The sequence below is a fragment of the Sciurus carolinensis genome, chromosome X (assembly GCF_902686445.1).
Source record: "Sciurus carolinensis chromosome X, mSciCar1.2, whole genome shotgun sequence".
Classification (NCBI taxonomy): Eukaryota; Metazoa; Chordata; class Mammalia; order Rodentia; family Sciuridae; genus Sciurus; species Sciurus carolinensis.
Genome location: NC_062232.1, coordinates 34,306,563 through 34,326,562, shown reverse-complemented (window position 1 = coordinate 34,326,562; position 20,000 = coordinate 34,306,563). Strand labels below are relative to the sequence as shown.

At 46.1% G+C, this 20,000-nt stretch overlaps 1 protein-coding gene across 1 annotated transcript; it reads right to left on the bottom strand.

Annotated features, from left to right (window-relative positions):
- Positions 1 to 1,615: 1,615 nt before the first annotated feature.
- Positions 1,616 to 19,758, bottom strand: Nyx (nyctalopin). Its single transcript, XM_047535214.1, has 2 exons — positions 19,695 to 19,758; positions 1,616 to 3,024 (listed from the first exon to the last, which is right to left on the bottom strand). Exons 1-2 carry the CDS (start codon positions 19,756 to 19,758, stop codon positions 1,616 to 1,618), a joined length of 1,473 nt encoding a protein of 490 aa, XP_047391170.1.
- Between the last annotated feature and the right edge of the window lie 242 nt (positions 19,759 to 20,000).

Here is a 20,000-nt window from a genome sequence, read left to right as displayed (position 1 = left end):
AGATGGGTACACCCTGAATCCATGTGGGTTTTGAAAATCCACCTCTCCAAATACAAAGACAGGAACTGGGGACATTAAGATTGCAGATTCCAGAACATTGACAAAAGCAGTTATCACTGTACATGATGAGAAGAATAGCTTGAGCAAGTGTTTGGCAGACCTATGGCACTTTTGTTTGTTGGCTTGATTGCTTCATGCTCTGTCAAACATGTGCCCATTGTGACCAGCATAGGACGGTTCTGCTGCCAACTACAGAGATGGGTATAGGAAGATAGCAGAGCTGGCATTTGGATTTTTATTTGGATTTTTTGGGCAGTGCTGGGGATGGGACCCAGGGCCTCGTGCATGCATGCTAGGCAAACGCTCTGCCACTGAGCCACATCCCCAGCCCAGAGCCGGCACTGAGGAGGAAGCCCGCCAAGCCTACCCTAGTGGCCAGGGCCCAAAGAGCTGCTGATCTCCCAGCCAGCAAAACAGCCAAGCTCTGCTCATTTCTGCTGAGCCCTGAAAAGAGCTGGTTGGTTGGGGTGCCTAGGGTGGGACGTGGCAGCCCTGTCCTCAGACACTGTGCAGAGGCCCTGAATGCTTGCTGCAGGTGCTGGCCGGCTGGCCTTTGCTCTGGTCATCAAGCCTGGGGACAGGGAGTTGGCCAGTTCCCATCCTGAGAAGCCTCTAGGCCTCCCCTACTGCTGCTTCCCTCCTCCTTAGCCATTTGCCCCAAAGTGTGCAGCTCCTAACAAATTTCCACACCCATGGAATCATCGCCCTGCTAACAGCACCTCTGTGTCTTCCCACAATTCGCTAAGAAAAGAGGATTTGTGGCTTCCTAGGAGATTCACAATGCATGTTAACATATGAAAGACTCTGAAAAGTCCTATAGAGAAGAAACCGGTTGAACTTTTTTTTTTTTTAATTTTAGGATTTTACAAGCTTGTCCACAAAGATACCCTGCCGCCCTAATGTTCCTCTGTGGCTAAGGATACCCCTGGGCATCATTGTGGAGTAAATGAAATGCGTCATTGTGTGAAATAGCTCCTAACTGCATCTCAGATCCAAGGAACCACTCTCGCCACCCTTTTGGGGTCTAAATCTTTTCCCCATCTTCCCTTCTTTCATGTCCTGTCCCACTTCAAGAATCCTAGTATCCTCAGGCTCCTGGGGGGGGGGGGGGATTGCCATAGAAAACAGAGGGGTTGGTTTAATGGGTTACCCTGCCAGGAGAATTGGCATAGTTCTTAGAATTCGGCCAGAGGGCTGACCACCTAATCCAGGCATTATAGGCACCGCTGCCTGGAAGACAGGGAGCCCTAGGAGCTTCCAATTCCTCGCCTTTGCACCCAGGGCCTCTATTCATTCTTGTTTCTCATGCCCGTAGGAGAAGAGCAGAAATCCTTAACAACCCAGCCTCTCCCCTCCCTGCGGTACCTCCCAGGGTTCTTTCTCCTCTGCTTAGGGCCATCTTTGGTGGCAAACTGTTCCTTCCACCCTCCACTAGAATTCTCACCACCGGCCTCCATCCCGTTCCCTCGCCCCTCCCCCACGAACACCCCTAAACCCAGCTAACCAAACGCTCCCCTGGCCAAAGCAGTTTGGGCCATCCCGTGTAACAGGGGGGTCAGTCCCTCTGCAGGCCAACCACCATGGAGTGGGCCGCACTGAGCAGGGCCCAGGAGATGAAGAGCAAGGTGGTCTTGTGACCCGAGCCGCCCACCCCACGGGACGGAAGGCTGTCGGACAGCGAGGCGTTGACCAGCCCTCCGGTAGAGTTGGCTGCCTCCTCCACGGGGACCCTTGGGGCCAGCAGCTTGGAGAGAAGACTGCTGAACCTGCTCACGGTGGTGGCCACGGGCTCTGGGGACGAGCCTGGACTAGACGTAGTGAGGTTCAGCTCCTCTGGGTCCACACACAGGCCATCGGAGGAGCGCTCGAAAGCCACCTGGCTGAGGTCCAGGCCGGCCACGGAGCCAGGGGAGGCGCAGGGCACGTCGGCCACGCGCCCAGAGCCCTCTATCCAGTCCCGCAACCACTCCAGGTGGCAGTCGCAGCGCCACGGATTACGGAAGAGGAAGAGGCGTCCCAGGAAGAAGCCGGGCTGGAAGGCGGCCCAGGAGAGCACCGTGAGGCGGTTGCTGTTGAGGTGCAGCGCCAGCAGGCCCGACAGGTTCTGGAAGGCGCCTTCCTCCACGAAGGAGATGCTGTTCCGGTCCAGGTAGAGCAGCTCGAGCTCCGCCAGGTCGGCGAACCAGGCGCGCGCCACCAGGCCCAGCGCGTTGCCGCCCAGGTTGAGCGTGCGCAGGCGCCGCAGGCCGCGGAAGGCGTGGACCGGCAGCTCGGCCAGCAGGTTGTCGTTGAGCAGCAGATGCTCCAGGGCGCCGCAGTCGCCGAAGGCACCGGCGTGCACCACGCGGACGCGGTTGGCCTGCAAGCTGAGTGAGCGCAGGCGCCGCAGGCCCAGCAGCGAGCTGGAGGCCACGGCCTCGATGCGGCCGCGCTCCAGGTGCGCATGTGTCAGGTTGGCCAGGCCGCGGAGCGCGCCCGGCACGCGGCGGAACAGGTTGTCGAAGGCGGCGAGCTCGCGCAGGGCCGGCAGCTCGGCCAGGAGGCGCTCGGGCACGCTGAACAGGCGGCACGCGGCCAGGTCGAGGCGGCGCAGGCGGCCAAGGGCGGCGAAGGTGCGCGCGTGCAGGTAGCGCAGCTCGCCGTTGTGCGCCAGGCGCAGCTCCGCCAGCCGCGGCAGACCCTTGAAGGCGCCCGGCGTGATAAAGGACAGGTTGTTGTGGCGCAGAGACAGGCGGCGCAGAGACGGCAGCGTGCCAAAGGCCCGCTCCCCCAGGATGCGCAGGCCGTTCCGGTCCAGATCGATGGAGGTTGCCTCGCACGGGAACTCGGCCGGCACCCGCAGGAGGCCCGCACGGTCGCAGCGCACTGAGCAGCTCCGCTCTGCCGTACTGCAGGTGCAGGCCGCCGGGCAGGCGCGCAAGCAGGCCTCGGAGGCCTGGGTGCTGGGCAGGCCGAGGATCACCGCTGTGGGCGGGTGTAGGGCACAGGAAGGAGAAGAGACAAAAGAGGAGCAATAGTCAGCCAGAAGTCACCCCAGGTAGCAGGACACAAGCCTTCCCCCAAGTTCTCCTGCATCCTGCAAATGGCTCCTTCCCACCTCCCAGGTCGCACAGGTTTCCCCACCTTACAGTGCGGTCTTCTTTGCTTTCCGGTTACCTTAATCAGCAAAACCCATGCTGTAATCCCTGCATGGGACTCCATTCTAAACTCCCTCCTGCCTGTATCATGACTGAGTGGCCTGGAAGTTTTGTTGTGTACATGCCTATGGGGATCTTGGAGGGCATTATTAGGGCCTATGCGTAGACCTGAGCTGCCTGATACAGCAGCCACGAGGTACATTGCCACAGAGTATTTAAAATGTGGCCAGTCTTAATTGCCATGTGCTCTAAATGGAGAAGAGGCAGCAGATCTCAAAGACGCATTACCAAAAAGAGTTAACTATCACATCAATAATTTTTGTGTTGATTATATATTGAAATATTTTAGGTATGTTGGGTTTAAATGTTAAAATCAATATCAACTGTTTCTACCTTTTTTAGTGGGCCTACTTAGAAATGTATGCATAGGAAGCTGGGCAGAGGGGCCCAGGTTGGTAATCCCAGCAACTCGGGAGGCTGAGGCAGGAGGATCAGAAGGTCAGCCTCAGCAATTTAGCCAGACCCTAAACAACTTTAACAAGACCCTGTCTCAAAATAAAATATAAAAAGGACTGGAGATGTAGCTTAGAGACAGAGTGCCCCTGGGTTCAATCCCAAGGAAGGAAGGAAAGAAAGAAATTAATTTATACATATGTGGCTTGTGTTTTATTTCTCTTAGTGCTGTTGACCCCTCTCCTAAGAATTCAGTTCTGGGGAAAAAAAAAAACCCCACTGAGTAAATTTAGCCTCATGGAGATGAAAGAATTAGGGAGCAGAGGGGTTGGAAATTTTCTAGATAAATTTATCAATCTTCCTTTTTTTCCCCTGTACTAGGGATTGAACCCAGGGGCACTATCATTGAGCTACATCCCCAGCCCATTTCTTCTTACTTTATTTTGAGATAGGTCTCACTAAGTTGCCCAGACTGACCTTGAACTTTTGATCCCCCTGCCTCAGTCTCCCAAATTGGGTCACTGGGATTACAGGTGTGCTCCCCCCACCTGTCCTCTTTTTCTTTAATGGTCACTGAAATTAAACCATAAGGACAGAATGCAAATAAATTATCCATGTCCTCACATATCCCAAAAGAATTAATTATAGGCACTATGCAGTTACATTCCATTCAAGAGCCCTGGCCCTGTAGAAACTTTTTAATGTCATTCTGGGAAAGAAAGGTGCTTATAAATTGTCTTCTGAGCATCTGAGTAGAGAATCAGATAAAGACTTCAAAAGCCACCCCCCCCCATAGACTTTCCACTGGCAGCAAACAGAATGGCCTGGCCTACTGTCCTGTGGAAACCAGAGGTCCCAAGCCCAATCTTAAGGACCAGTGGAAAAGACAGCATTAACACATGCACAAGTTTTACTCTCTCAGGTAGTGTGTGCTCAATCCACAGTTCCTGCAGGGAAGAAAGGGTATCCACAAGTAGCCACTGATTCATACTTTCTGCTGCTCCTCTGCAGTACTCCCAGATTCCTAGCAAACACCCCTGGCCTGCCATTCAGTCCCTTTCACTGTGTACACAGTATCTGGGCTTATCTACCCAAGCCGCTGGGGGAACCTGAAGCTATGGTCAGCACAGAGCTGTGCAGAGTACACTTGCTGCTGCCTCTGGAGATTTGCTCAGCTTCTAGGGTCTTTTCAGTTCATCTGTTGCAGACACTTCATGCTTTCTCAGCTGCTGGGAAGGGGATCCAGCCCTTTCAGACTTGGCTGGGAAACACTCTGACCTTTGAGTGTTCAGTTGAAAGCTGTAGCTGTTTCAACATTCCGATCCTGAGAAAGCTTGACTTGGCTTTTTCTTCTCCCTTCAAGACCGAGATTGACAGACAGCTTCCAGCAAAGTTCTTGGACCCTATGCCAAGCTCAGCTGTGAACAGGACCTCTGCTGGGTTGGGAGACACTGTGTTAGGGAGAAGGGCCAAGAATATAACCTTTACTCCAGGTCTCAGCTGGACACAGGCAGGACCTTTCCTACCAACTCTTCCAACTGGGTCAAGTCGAAGGTATTAGATTTCATTACAAATTGTCCTTCATTCTAGTCTCTTCTTTCTAATTAAGAGAACTGTGCTCTCAATCATGACTCATGTTTATACCCCACGATAGCTAAAATTGTTCCAGGCACACAGTACGACTCAATAAATGTTTGCAGAATTCAATGGAATTGATGCCTTCCTCTGTGAGCTTCCTGCTGGAGGATGTCATTTACTTTTAAAACTCTTTGTCAAGAACTCACAGGATTATAAGAGGCAGGATACAACCAATTTGTATGATACAAGAGATCAAAAAAGGTAGCTCCCATCTAGGAGTGGAAGTGCATAACTCCTGTTATTCCAGTGAATTGGGAGGCTCAGGCAGGAGGATCACTAGTTTAAGGCCAGCCTCAACAACTTAGCAAGACCCTGTCTCAAAATAAAAACTAAAAAGAACTGGGGATGTGACTCAGTAGTAAAGCATCTTTGGGCTCAATTCCCACAGCCAAAAAAGAAAAAAAAAGGTATCTGCTAATGTTTTAAAACTGTATGTGAGAGGGGAGAGTGAACTTTTCACTGTATATCCTTTTCACTTAAAATTTTGAACCATGTGGACGTATAACCTATTTCAGAGAATAAGTTAAAATTTACTTTCAATTTTATTAAACATTCAAGACAACCAGGAATGGTGGTACATGCCTGTAATCCCAGCTGCTTCAGAGGCTGAGGCAGGAGGATCAGAAATTCAAAGCCAGCCTGGGAAATTTAGTGAGAACTTTTCTCAATAAATAAGTAAATAAATACGAAGATAAAAATAAAAATTCTAAGACATTGTCACTATTGGAGACCGATTTTCAGTCTCTGAAACTTTGATAGCCATTAGAAATGATAACTCACTTACCAGATTATTTAGTGAAATTTAAATTTAGTCAAGTAAATTCTTAGAACAGATAGCAGAACTCCAGTATTGGTTCACCCAATATGAAGACTAAGTATATGTTTGTAAGCCAGAAAAATTGGGCATCAAAATAAATTTTTTTCTAAATAATAACATATTTGGGTGAGTTCTGCTTGCAATGACAAAGTAGTTTGTTATCAGATGAACATTCGTGCAGATAGTTCCAGTATACCCACAGTTATTCCTACAGGGAACTAGAAAGAAGGGTGTAGGAAGATGCGCTACCAGGGCTGTACATTAGAATCATGTGGGGCACTTCTAAAACTCACACCCCCAGGCTAATTGCACCAGGTTTGGGATCAGGCAAGTAGTAACTTTAAAGCTGCACAGCCTAATTCCAGCAAGGTGGGAGGCTGAGACAGGAGGATCACAACTTCAAGACCAGTCTCAGCAACTTAGCAAGGTCTTAAGCAACTTAGACCCTATCTCAAAATAAAAAGGGGTGGGGATGTACCACAGTGACAAAGTGCCCCGGGTTCCATCCCCAGTACCAAAACAAAGAAACAAACATGGAAAGCAACCCAAGTAGAAGAGAAGCAAAGTGAGTAAAGCCCGGCACGGTGGCACACACCTATAATCTCAGTGACTCAGGAGGCTGAGGCAGGAGGATCACAAGTTCAAGACCAGCCTCAGCAAGGCCCTAAGGACATAGCAAGACCCTGCCTCAAAAAAGTCGATTTAACTGATTTTTCCTCTCAGGGCACTTTCACATGGGAAATGCAACCTCTCCAGTTAGAGGTCAGCATTTAAAGCTGCCATGCTGGCCGGAAATTGAGGAGGGAAAAAAGAAAAGAAGGAGCCATAAAATTAGCATATAGTCTCCCCTTATATCCTTGGTTGAAGGACATTTGTGCGGAGTGACTCTTAAGAGGAAAGTCAAAACTGAAGGCCAAAAGACCTAAGTCTTTTGATGGAGTGATGGAGGCAGATGAAGAGTTCAAGGTCCATGAGGTTAGAGGATCTTATAAAATACATCGAGCTTTCCATTGAAATGCCAAAGGGGCACACCTTCGAAGTAAAGACTATTTCCTGGAACTAAAGACCAAACTAAAATAGGCTTGCTCTAAGCAAGCCCAAAACCAAGCCCTTCAAATATTTGGGGCATCTGCTGGTACTTAAATCTGGATGCTAGAACAAAATTCTATAGCCTTCAAAGGAACACAAGAGAACCCAGAGCTTCTACAATTATCATCCACAGTAGTCAGTGTATAATCGAATAATACTACACATGTTAAAAAGTAGCAAAACAGCCACGTGCAGTGGGACATACCTGTAATCCCAGAGTCTAGGGAGGCTGAGGCATGAGGATTGCAAGATCGAGGCCAGCCTCAGCAAGTTAGTGTGACATTGTCTCAAAATAAAAAATAAAAAGAGTTGGGGTGTAACTCAGTGGGTTCAGTACCCAGTACCCATAACAAACTAACAAAACAGTTAAGGAAACTGACCCATAGACAGATCACATGTTAGAATTGCCAAAGAAGGGTTTATTATAAATATGTTAGTTTACAGGCAGGGGGAAGGTATGAGTCAAGACATGGGGAGCCTGACTTTTGGAAGAGGTATGGAAACTCTAAAAACGAACCCAATGAAATCTTAGCATTAAAATAAGACAATATCTGGAATTTTTTAAATCATTGAATATACACTGCAGAAGAAAAGATTTATGAACCTGAAAGGCAATCAAAAGATATAACCCAAAGTAAAGCACAAAGAGGAAAAAAATTGGGCCAAAAAATCACCAGATCTGCAAAGATCTTTGGGACAATATCAAGCAGGGAGACCAACATGCATGTATTTGAAGTCCTAGAAGAGAAATGGGACTGGCTGAAAAAGAATTGATGACAATTACTGAAATTGTATTAAAAACAAAAAGCTCTTTAGGGCTGGGGTTGTGGCTCAGTGGTAGAGCGCTTGCCTGGTATATGTGAAGCACTGGGTTCAATTCTCAGCACTGCATAAAAATAAATAAAATAAGGGTCCACTGACAACTAAAAAAATATTTTAAAAAGAAAACTCAGTAAGCCCCATATAATATAAAACCACCACACACACACACACACACACACACACACACACACACACTCCTCTGTCTAGAGACATAATCAAACTGCCAAAAGCCAAAGATAGACAATTCTGAAAAGCATCCAAAGAAGAAAGACATGACATAGAGTAAAGAGCAGTCATAAATAATATATATACATGTATATCACTATTATGGTCTGAATGTTTGTGACCCCTGTCCCCTGATTCATATGTTGAAATCCCAACCCCCAAGGTGATAGTATTAGGAGGTGCAGAATTTGAAAGGTTATCACGTCATAGGGGCAGAGCCCTCATGAATGGGATTAGTGCCCTTAGAAAAGGGACCGCAGAGGACTGGGATGCAGCTCAGTGGGAGAGCATTTGTCTAGAATATACAAAGCCCCAGGTTCAGGCTGGGGATATAGCTCAGTCGGTAGAGTGCTTGCCTTGCATGCACAAGGCCCTGGGTTCAATCCCCAGCACCACCAAAAAAAGAAAAACCAAAACCCATGTAAGACACAGGGAAAAAGTGCCATCTATTAGGAATGGACCCTTGCCAGACACCAACTCTGATGGTGACTTGATTTTGAACTCCCCAGCCTCCAAAGCTATGAGAAATAAAACGTTGTTGTTTATAAGTAACCCAGGTTATGGTGTTTTTGTTATAGCAGCCTGAATAAAATAAGACAATGACTGACTTCTTGTCTGTAACAATGAAGGCCATAAGACAGTCGAATGGCATCTCTAAGTGCTGAAAGGAAAGCAAAATCTGGCAATCCAATTCTATATCCAGCGAAAGCATCTTAGAAATGAAGGAAAATAGAGATATTTTCAGATAAACAAAATCAGAGAAAATTCATCTCCAGCAGACTTGTTGCACAAGAAATGCAGACTTTCTCCAGCCTGAAGAAAAAGTATACTAGATGAAAATCAGATCCATAGGAAGAAATGAAGAGCAATGGGAATGGTATAAATATGTCATAAAATATAAAAGATGACTTTTCTCATCTGAATTGCCTAACAGACAAGTGGCTGTTTAAAGCAAAAATACCAAGGTATTGTGGCATTTATAGCATATGTAAATGAAAAAACCTGACAACAATGGCATAAAGAATGAAAAGAGAGGTAAATTTAGTTGAATCATAAATAATCTTGCATTGTGCATGAAGCAAAATAAGATTAATTCAAAGTAAACCATTACAAAAAAGGTGCGTGTTATAAGCCCTAATAATAAAAAGGGTCTCAACCCCTACCTCACACCATATGTAACACAACCCCAAATGGCAGCAACTATCTATAGGACATAATCTAGGAACTGTGATAACATACGTTATCTGGGTGTTATAAGCATGCATAATGTCACTTAATTAAATTGTATGGGTTTTGCTGGGTGTGGTGGCACAACCCCCTATTCCAGTGACTCGGGAGGCTGAGGCAGGAGGATTGGGAGTTGAAAGCCAGCCTCAACAATTTAGCAAGGCCCTAAGCAACTCAGCAAGACCCTGTCTCAAAATAGAAAATAAAAAGATCTAGGGATGTGGCTCAGTGGTTAAGCACCCCTGGGTTCAACCCCCAGTATCCAAAAAGAAAAATTTTATGTGTTTCTTTTGCTATTATAACAACCAAAATTTTTTTTGGGGGGGGGAAGATACTGAGAATTGAATCCAGAAGCACTTTACCACTGAACTACACTCCCAGTCATTTTTATTTTATATTTCTCACTAAGTTGCTCAGGTGACCTTGAACTTGGGATCCTCCTGCCTCAGCCTCACCAGCCACTGGGATTGCAGGCATGCACCACTCTACCCAGAAACAACCAACTTTTAATAAATATTTGTTCAGGGCTAAGATTGCTACATACATTATTTCATTGACTACGACAGCTGTGCAAGTAAGTATCACTCCCTCCTTCTCACAGAGGAAACTATTGTACTGTCTCCCACCCCCCACGTGGAACCTTCTGAACTTCATTTCTTTAACTGTGAACTGAAGGAACTGCACTTCCTGACCTTTGAGGACCTGTCTGGCCCTGTTTTCTGTGGTTCCACAGCAGCTGTTACTAACCACTGCCTCCAAGAAATAAAACACCCCACTCAGAGTCCCATGTGTCTCTGCCATCTCCTCCCAGTCACAGCTGCTTGCTCGTGAGCAAACACTTTGATCTAAGTAGAGCTAATCTGATTCAACCCTTCTCCGTGAAGAGGAAATAGGCACTGAGCCAATGGTCAGTGAGCTTCTGTGAGCACAAACCTGCCAGGCATTGGAGATGGGGTTTGTACCAAAGTCACATACAGAACAGCATTATGGAGGAGTGGAGTTGAGGGGAAGGTGAAGGAGTTGGGGTACTGTCAGTCTGCTCGGGGTGCCATAACAAACTACCATAAACTGGGAGCTTTCAAACAACAGAAACCTATTTCTTACAGCTCTGGAGGCTGGGAAGTCTAAGAACAAGGCAGACTGCCTCGTGAGGGCTCACTTCCTAGTTCATGGACAGCCATCTTGTTGGGTCCTCACATGGTGGAAAGGGCGGGGGAACTTTCTAGGGTAACAGCACCAATCACAACCATGAGGGCTCCATCCTTATAAATTATCACTTCCAAAAGCCCCACCTCCTATAGGTCTCATTGGGGAATTTGGTTTTAACCAATAAATTGGGAGTGGGGGCCACAAATGTTCAGACCATTGCATGTGGAGAGAGAGCAATAGCTCTGACATGAATCACAGAGATGGAACTCATGAAGCCCACAGGGAGCAGAAAGGTGCTGGCCAGCTCTCTAGTTCCCACGAGGTCCTACTAGAGCTGTTTCTGACATTTTCCTGTTCCCATTTTGGAAACGCACTCAAACCATCTGCATGGGCGAGTCAATTTCTGTTCCTTTCTGCAACAAACCATCTCTGATTGTAGTGGACACTGGACACTGGAAAAGGGGACATGTTTTAAGCACACTTTCTACACTTAGGAAATTTCCTATATTACGAGTCCTACCTCAAGACAGAAGCCAGAGCCGGCCATAGTGGCACACACCTGTAATCCCAGAGGCTTGGGAGGCTGAGGCAGGAGGATTGTGAGTTCAAGGCCAACCTCAGCAATTTAGCAAGGCCCTAAACAATTTAGTGAGACCTTGTCTCTAAAATATATATTTTAAAAAGGACCAGGGATGTGGCTCAGTGGTTAAGCACCCCTGAGTTCAATCTCTGGTGCAAAAAAAAAATAGAAGCCAGAAACTCTATTCTTTTTTTTTTTTTTTCTTTTGCAGGGCTGGGGATTGAACCCAGAGCCTTGTGCTTGCAAGGCAAGCACTCTACCAACTGAGCTATCTCCCCAGCCCCAGAAACTCTTTTTCCTATCTTCCTTAGCAGTTAAGACCCAGGCACGTGACCTAATTTTGTCAAGCAGACACCCAGCAAGACTTGGATTCAGAAGTAGACACCAGGCAGAAACCATTTTCTAGAGAGAATGGCAGAAGAAGCTTTAAGGTTTGCATGGTGGAATTTCTAGCATCCAGCACATAAAACACGATTCTCATGAGGTTTTAGGTGTACCCACCAAGTGGCAGTGGCAGTAGAGTCTTTTGAAGTTGCCCACATCCTGATATAGGCATCGCTCCTGGGTAGTGTGACCTCCAGTTGGGAAGCCTGGGGACATTATGTGTCCCCAAATAAACTTCTGCTCAGCGTCAATGACCTAGAGTAGGTTCTATGGTTTGCAATAAGATTCTTGAGCAAGAGCCTAAGACAGATGCTACAGTTTTGATCTGAAATACAGCCCAAAGTCCCATGTGCTCAAAGCTTGGTCACCAGCCTGTGGTATTACTGAGAGGTGCTGAAACTTTTGAAAGGTGGGGCCCACTTGGAGGAAGTTGGGTCATTGGCAGGGTGCCTTTGAAGGGGATGCTGGGATCTTATCCTCTTCCTCTCTCTCTCTCTGCTTCTCCACCCTCCTGAGGTAAACACCTCTGCATATGCTCCACCCTGACAGAAGCGACAGTGTTGACTGACCCTGGACTGAAACCTCTGAAACAATAAACCAAAATAAACCTTTTTCTCCTCGTAAATTGTCACAGCAACGAAAAGCTGACTAACATACCAGTTTCCCTTCATTTCTCTAGTGCCATCTCCCTCCTTATGGCCCCCTCCTTCCTTCCCCGGAAACACCAGGCAAACTCTTCCCTTTGCCAGAGCAAAGGACTCAAATTCAGGGCCAGGCAGCACCCCTCAACCAAAAGGAAACTCCTCACCATTCACTGACAGGAAATACATAAGAGTAAATGAAAAAAATTGTTTAGGACAACCCTGCTTTCTCCATATCCAAATGAAAAGTGCTCTCTCCCAGAATCAGAAACAAATCTCCTTGGCCATCCAGAGCTGAGTTCCCTGAGAATACCTTGGCCAGAAACACACTTATCAAATTAAAATAAAGATTTCAGTTTGTGAGAAGAGAAAGTCAACTCATTTGGCAGTTGCTTAGCAAATTCTCTTCTCACATTGGTATTTTGGGGAAGGATTCATCTGGAAGTCAGAAAAGACATCAGTGTTCTTATTTCCAATCTGAGGAACAAGGAGAAGAAGATGAGAAATGCAGGAGGGGTCTGGGCTCAGGACTGCCCCTGCTCAGCCAAAAGTTGTCATAGCGCCAGGGTTCATAGGCAGGCTTTCCAGAATATTCGTTCTGGAAACACTTACCCTGAGGGCATGCCAGGGTCCTCTCATAAACCCTGAGGATACTTATTCTCACCCCTGCTTTCTCATGCTGCTTTTTTTTTAACCTGAGACGACCTCTGTCTCTCCATTTGTTCGTCTGTAAGGTGTGGACAGCTATGAGGAACAGATGCCCCATGCTGCTCGAAACAGCTGTGAAGGCACTGGGCCAAGTTCAAAGTGGGCTCCATGAGCCACTCATCACAGGATTAAACCTCATCAAGAGACAAATCCTTCCAGGGCCAGGTGGAAATCTGCCCCGGAGTAGAAAGCAACACACCAAGTGTTATGGGGCAGATCTTAAATGTCCCCCAAAAGCTCATATGTTACAGGCCTGGTCACCAGCCTCTGGCACTTTTGGGAGGTGGCAGAACCTTTAAGAGATAAAGCATGGTGGAAGGATGTCACTGGGACCATGCACATTAAGGGGATATTGGACATCTGGACCATCCCTTCCTCTCTCTTTCTGCTTCCTGCCGCCATGCAGGCAGCTTCTTTGCTCTACCGAAAGCTCCCTGCCATGATGTTCGACCTTGCCACAGACAAAAGAGCAACAGAGTCAAGTGATCATGGACTGAAGTCTCTAAAAGCATGAGCCAAAGTAAATCTTTCCTCCTTATAAATTGATTATCTCAAGGTATTTTGTCATAGCAACAAAAAGTTGACTAACACATGGTTAAGCCACAGAATCCTAAAAAATAAGAAATCATTGTTTTAAGCCACAACATGTTAGAGTTTAGTTCACAGTAATAGACAACTGTCAAAACACATATGCAATTACCAGTGGACCCTGACTTTCCTCACTCAGGCCAGTTCCTGACACATCATGCCCTGTGACTATCTTTACCATTGTTTTTCTTAAAGGAGGCACAAAGGTGTGTACAGAGTGAATGGAGACCTCCCTAGATGGGGCAAGGGAAATCTGTATCACTGCAAGGTCCTTTGCACAGTGTGAACCAACTTTATTCAGCAGAAGCAAGAAGTAGAGGAAATTGAACTACAATTTCTGACAGTAAAGCAAGCCTGAGGAGAGGGAGACACAGACTGGAGCCAGGAGTGGTTACGTGTAATTGAAAACCTGCTTGATGAATGTTGGCTTCTTCTTTCTGAAGGATGGGTGGACCCTTGAAGGGAATATTGGGATCCTGGCCCCCTCTCTCTCTGCTTGCTTCCCAACAGCCATGAGATAAGCAGCTTTGCTCTATCACGTGCTCCTCGCTATGATGTTCTGCCTCGCCACAGGCCCAAAAGCAATGGAGCCAGCCGATCATGGACTGAAACATCTAAAACCATGAACCAAAATAAATTTTTCCTCCTTATAGATTGTTTACCTTGGAAACTTTGTCACAGCAATGGAAAGCTGACAAATGTGCCAGGTGTCAGAATATTGAAGTTACAGGAGGCTGAGGCAGGAGGATGGCTAGTTCAAAGTCAGCCTCAGCAACAGAGAGGCCCTAAGCAACTCAGTGAGACCCTGTCTCTAAATAAAATACAAAATAGGGCTGGGGATGTGGCTCAGTGGTTAAGAGCCCTGAATTCGATCCCTGGTGCCCCCCAAAAATATATTGAAGTTATTATCACAAGGATAGTGCAAAGGATCTAGAATGATTGCAAGCCAATTACATCAGGATGTTCAGGGGTGGGAATGGGCATTGGTATTTTTAAAGCTTCATAGGTGATTCCAAAGTTAAAAGTCAAAATGCGACCAAAGTCAAAAAACCAAGAGCCTAGGTAGGCCAACCTTATAAAAATGGGGTTCTTCCGTGTGTATAAAATTTTACAAGATGTAATGGAGTGACCAAATGACCTAGCAACTCTACTCCTAGTTATTCCAATTCCAAAGGAACTGGAAGCAGGTGATCTAACAGATACTTGAACATGAATATAAGTAGCTAGCACTATTCACAAGAGCCAAAAGGTAGAAACAACAAATGTCCATCAATGAATGAATGGATAACTTTATGTGGTACACCATACCATGGAATATTATTCAGCCTTTAAAAAGAGCAAAGGACTGACACATGCTATAAAGCAGATGAAGGATGAACCTCAAAGTTATTATGCTGAGTAAAATAAGCCAATTATACAAGGCCACATGTTGTATGATTCCATTTATAGGAAATGTTCAGAACAGGCAAATCCATAAAGGCAGAAAGGAGATTAGTGGTCGCCAGGGGCTGAGCAGAGAATAGGAGTGACTGCTGGATAATAGATAGGCCAAGTTTCCTTTCTGGAAGATGGAAAATGTCTTGGAACTAGATAGAGGTAATGGCTGCACAACATTGCGAATATACTAAATATCACTGAACTGTGCACTTTAAAAATGGCTAATGATAGCCGAGCATGGTGGCACACCCCTGTAATCCAAGCAGCTCGGGAGGCTGAGGTAAGAGGATCGCAAGTTCGAGGTCAGCCTCAGCAACTTAGCGAGGCCCTAAGCAACTTAATGAGACCCTGTCTCTAATAAAATATAAAAAGGGATGTGGATGTGGTTCAGTGGTAAAGCACCCCTGGGTTCTCGATCTCCAGTACCAAAAAAATAAAATAAAAATAAAAATAAAATGACTAAAAGTAAATTTTATATGGATTTTATCTCTTTTATTTTGTTTCTGAGGATGGAACCCAGGGGTGCTTTACTACTGAGCTACACCCTTCCCCTTTTTTATTATTATTACTTTTTCAAATGTTTCAGGCAGGGTCTCACTAAGTTGTTTAGGACCTCCCTAAGTTGCTGAGGCTGGCCTCAAACTTGCGATCCTCCTGCCTCAGCCTCCCAAGTCACTGGAATTACAGGTGCGTATCACCATGCCTGGTTTACCGCTATTTAAAAACAAAAATTATAAGTGTCCCCGAATGTGGGCAAACACCTGGAATGGGCACTGAGATTGTGTACTAGTGGCATGCATAAGCCAACCCCCAGCTGCAAGAAGGCAGCAATGGCTGGGCTCAGGTGTCCCACAGAATGACATCTTAATGCAGACCAGCTGAGTTTCTCTCAGGAGGCCCCGAGCTTTGCAAATATGAGTCTTCCCCCCTCGAGGTTTGCTAGAATGGTTACTCATGGAGTTTCCAACCACAGACTGAGTTTGGAATGTTTCTCTCTTCGAATTGTTTTAAAAGAACTTGTGCCTCATGAAACCAAAATAGCATGGGAAAATATGATCAATTTTCTGGTTTCAGCAAAATCTATTCAGCCACTTTGGCTCTAGAAATTATTCCCTTCCCACTCCTGGCAAAAGCTACCCCAGTTGCTCCTCAGGCCAAGACCCACTGCTGGATTTTCAAAACAAAACTGCACGGGGGAAACCGAAATGCAGCAGGAAAGTCCATGGAATGACCTCTGGCCTCACCTGACCCGGAACTGACTTCCCACACCATTGCAGCAAAATGGGAACCATTGACAAGAAAAAAGGATCATGGATTCCAGCTGCAGCTTTGAGGCTGAGTCATGAAGGAAGGAGGTATCTCTCTCTAGAGAGGTGGGCTGCTGGGGGCCTCAAAGGCCTTCTGAAATTCCAAGGTAAAGATCTGACCCTTCTGAGAAGCAGACGAGACTCTAGAAAGACCTCCAGGACTAAATACTGATAATTATCCTGCTATGGGCTGGTTATTGGAATGTGTCCTGCAGAGGTTCGTGTATTAAAGGCCTGGTCCTCAGGGTGGTGGTATTAAGAGGTGGTACTTCCTTTAAAAGGTGGGGCCTAGTGGAAGGTAATTAGGTCATCAAAGTTCTAGCCCTTGGGAGGAATTAATGTAGTTATCAATCCTTCAGGAAGTTCCACGAGACCTGGTAGTTAGAAGTGAGCCTGGTACATCCCCTGAGTCCCTCTTGGTTCCTGTCTTGCCACGTCGCCTCTTCCTCACACACATGCTTCTACCATGAGGGCCCCACCAGAACTGAGCAGATGTTGGTGTCATGCTCTTGAACCTCCAGAACTGTAAGTTAAATAAATTGCCTTTCTTTATAAAATACTCAACCTCAGGTATTTTGTTATAGCAACAGAAAACAGACTAAGACGTACTCCCTAACTGGAGGCAACTTAAATATCCAACAATAGGGGAATAGATAAACAAGCACATCTATAGGATGGAATACTACTAGGCAAGCAGAAGGTAGTAACTACTGCTCCGTGCAGTGACATCGGTGAATCTCACATGCATATTGCTCACCATGCCACCGTACTTCACTCTTGACAGTGAGGGATTTATTCTACTTGGAGTACAGTCATTCTATCCCTACATTCTTTCTTCTTTTAAGTCCAATTGAATTTACTTATAATACAATGTACCACCTTTAACGAACAGTTCAGTAAGTATAACATACGTGTATACATACCATCCCAATCAAGATTTAGAACATTTCCAGCCAGGTGCGGTGCTGCACACCTGTAATTCCGGCTCAGGAGGTTGAAGCAGGAGGATGGCAAGTTCAAGGTCAGCCTGGGCAACTTAGGGAAACCCTGTCTCAAAATCTAAAAAATTTTAAAAAGGGCCGAAGATGTGGCTCAGTGGTAGTGTGCCCCTGGATTCCCGCACTTCAAAAAAAAACGCAAGTCTTACCCTCTTAGAAGGAGACCTAATCCCTAGTATGAGTGAGTCCCTCAGGCTGAGTAAAGGTTCTGATCTGTGCAGCTTCACCCATTCAACCAACAAACCCTTATAAAGCACCCATGATGCTTTACTCCAAGGGAGGGAGACCAAACACAAACCCGGACCCTCTTTAAAGACTCAGTATAGAGCAAGCGAAATATGAGGGACCTGTAAAATAATATATGAAATTTGCATGTTATACTATGAATAAGAGGAACACTTGGGAGGCAGTGACAGAGGGGCAGAGGTGGACACTTAATCCTGTGACAGAAGATGCACTTCTAGGGGAACTGTATGTCCTCAAAAGGAGAAGTTCTGTTCCGATCTTGCCCCAAATTTCCCCTGCTGTGAGCCGCTTCTGATTCCCCCTAGGTCTTGTCATTTTTGCTCACCAAGGAGACAGAGCACTATCCCTGCCTGCGTCTCAGGAACATGTTGTCCCTATTACTTGTGACTCATGGTCGTCAGAGAAATATTCTCTGTGCTGCTAGAGTGTGTTTTAAATGAAAGCACCAGGGGACATGGAGACGGTCATTAATTTTAAGTGCGTCTATTGTTAGCAAATGATGTCACCACTGAGTCCTCCAACTGTCACAAGAAGTCTGGATGTATTTCAGGTTTTTGTCGCAAGCATGGTTCCCATTTTGCTGTATGTAGGCTCTGAACTATCTGCATTCTGTAAGGACAGCAGAGCTTTCGGTGCAGTTTTAAATAATAACACTGGCTCTCAGAAGCAAACATTCTGTCCCCATGAGTCAATCAAACTTCATGTCCTTTCTAGGTAGGAGAAATGGCAAGAAGCTGGCTGTTGGTAATTATATAAATGTCAACCTCTGTCCTTTGGAGGCTCCTCGAGGTAGGAAGTTGTATCTTATTTATCATAATGTTCCCTATGCCCCGTTCCAATTTTTTCTCATTTATTTATTGGCTCTCCCATAAAGGAATGTAATTTTCTCAAGGATAAAGATCCCTCATAGTATCGAACACATTGAAAGTACATTGTGCATCTATTTGGTTAAACAGAGTAAGTTCTGCTTTTTGAAAAGGTGAAATAAAGAGGAAGAAAATTCTATTACTACCATTTTAGAATCATCTGGTAAAATGTTCCCTACTAGTACTGCATACAAAAGTCTATCACATAGATCATCATTACCTCAAATAATTAAATTCATCCCAAGGGTCGGAAAAAAACGATTCGGTGGGTCAAATCACTTACTTCTGAAGACCTTAACAGATTTTTTCCTTGGGCTATCTCAGATTTGAGCAGCCGGAGCTGGGGAAAATATCTAGTGATGAATCTTCTCGGTTTGGTTGTGTAGTGCTGGGGATGGCAGCCAGGGCCCCGAGCATGCGCAGTAAGCAAGCGCTCTGCCACCTTCTTGGGATATGAAAACGCATGTAACAACAGGACAAAAAACTTTGAAAAAATTCTAAGCATCTCTAATTCCGTAAAGTCCTACAATGCCAACGTCTTTCATTTTTTTCTTTCTCTTTTAGGAAGATGGTTTCTTGAAGGGATTGGGGGTTTTAACTAAATGAGCTTAAAATGACATGATTAGAAAACCACTGTAGATGGGGGTTAGAACATTAATAAATTTATATCTGAGATTAGAATAAGAAAGTCACCGAGGAGACTATTTCATATATTTGGCTGGTGTGGGGGAGGGGACACCACTTGCTGTTTACTCTCATTCTCTATCCCCTCCCCCACGTCACTCCCCCAGTGAAATCTGATCGTGAATGTCCAGATCATAGAAGTCACTTGAAAACTGAACTCTTTGGGTAGAAGCCATGTGACTTCCGGGCATCTTTCCAATTCCTGCACCCAGTGGTAGCAAAACTCACCATGCAGAAGCAGGACCAGCATCCCTTTTACAGACCTGGTGGCTTAGAACCACCCAGCTGTGGGATCCCTGCCTGAAGAGAGAAAGCAAGCACAGGTCACCTGGTGCCTAGGAGGGGTCCCTTGAGACCCCCATCACCGCCACCACCTCCACACTTCCTCCAAAATGTCCTACCTTTTTGCCCTTCTTCATATCCATTGCTTCCTCCCAGTGACCTTGGTGTTGGGTTAAGAGAAGCCAACAGCCAATCAGAAGCTCCCCCAAAAGTTCAGCTTGAGTCTATTTGGAAACTCTTCCCCAGGAGAAGAGCCTGACAGGGACTCCGAGGGATCACTAACAGCCCAGCAAGAAAATGGATGCGGAGAAACCCCTGCAGAGAAGCCTTCATGAAAGTTCCCAAATGCAGCTTACCGTCCTGGGGATCTGCGTGGTCCTGCGCCTCCAAGGAGCCCCTGGGCTGCCCCAGCCCCTCCATCTCCCAAATCAGTCAGCCACACATGATAAAAGATGGTTCACAGAGAAAGAAAGGCTGGGGGTGGGAGGAGGTCAGAAAGCAGAACAGGAGTCGTTGCTTCTGCGGGTTTCAGTGTTCAGTTTTCTTTCTCCAGATTTAATGGCAGGAAAATCCTCTGTATCAGATGAGGATTAACAGAGATGAAAGAACGTGTCTGCCTTTCGAATCACCAAAGCCAGTGGCAGATTTTGCTGACACACCAA

Coding starts and splice junctions, on each gene's coding strand:
- Nyx (XM_047535214.1), bottom strand. CDS start 19,758: ATGGAGGGGCTGGGGCAGCCCAGGGGCTCCTTGGAGGCGCAGGACCAC. Junction 3,025..19,694: donor CCACGCAGATCCCCAGGACG/GTAAGCTGCATT, acceptor ACCCGCCCACAG/CGGTGATCCTCGGCCTGCCC.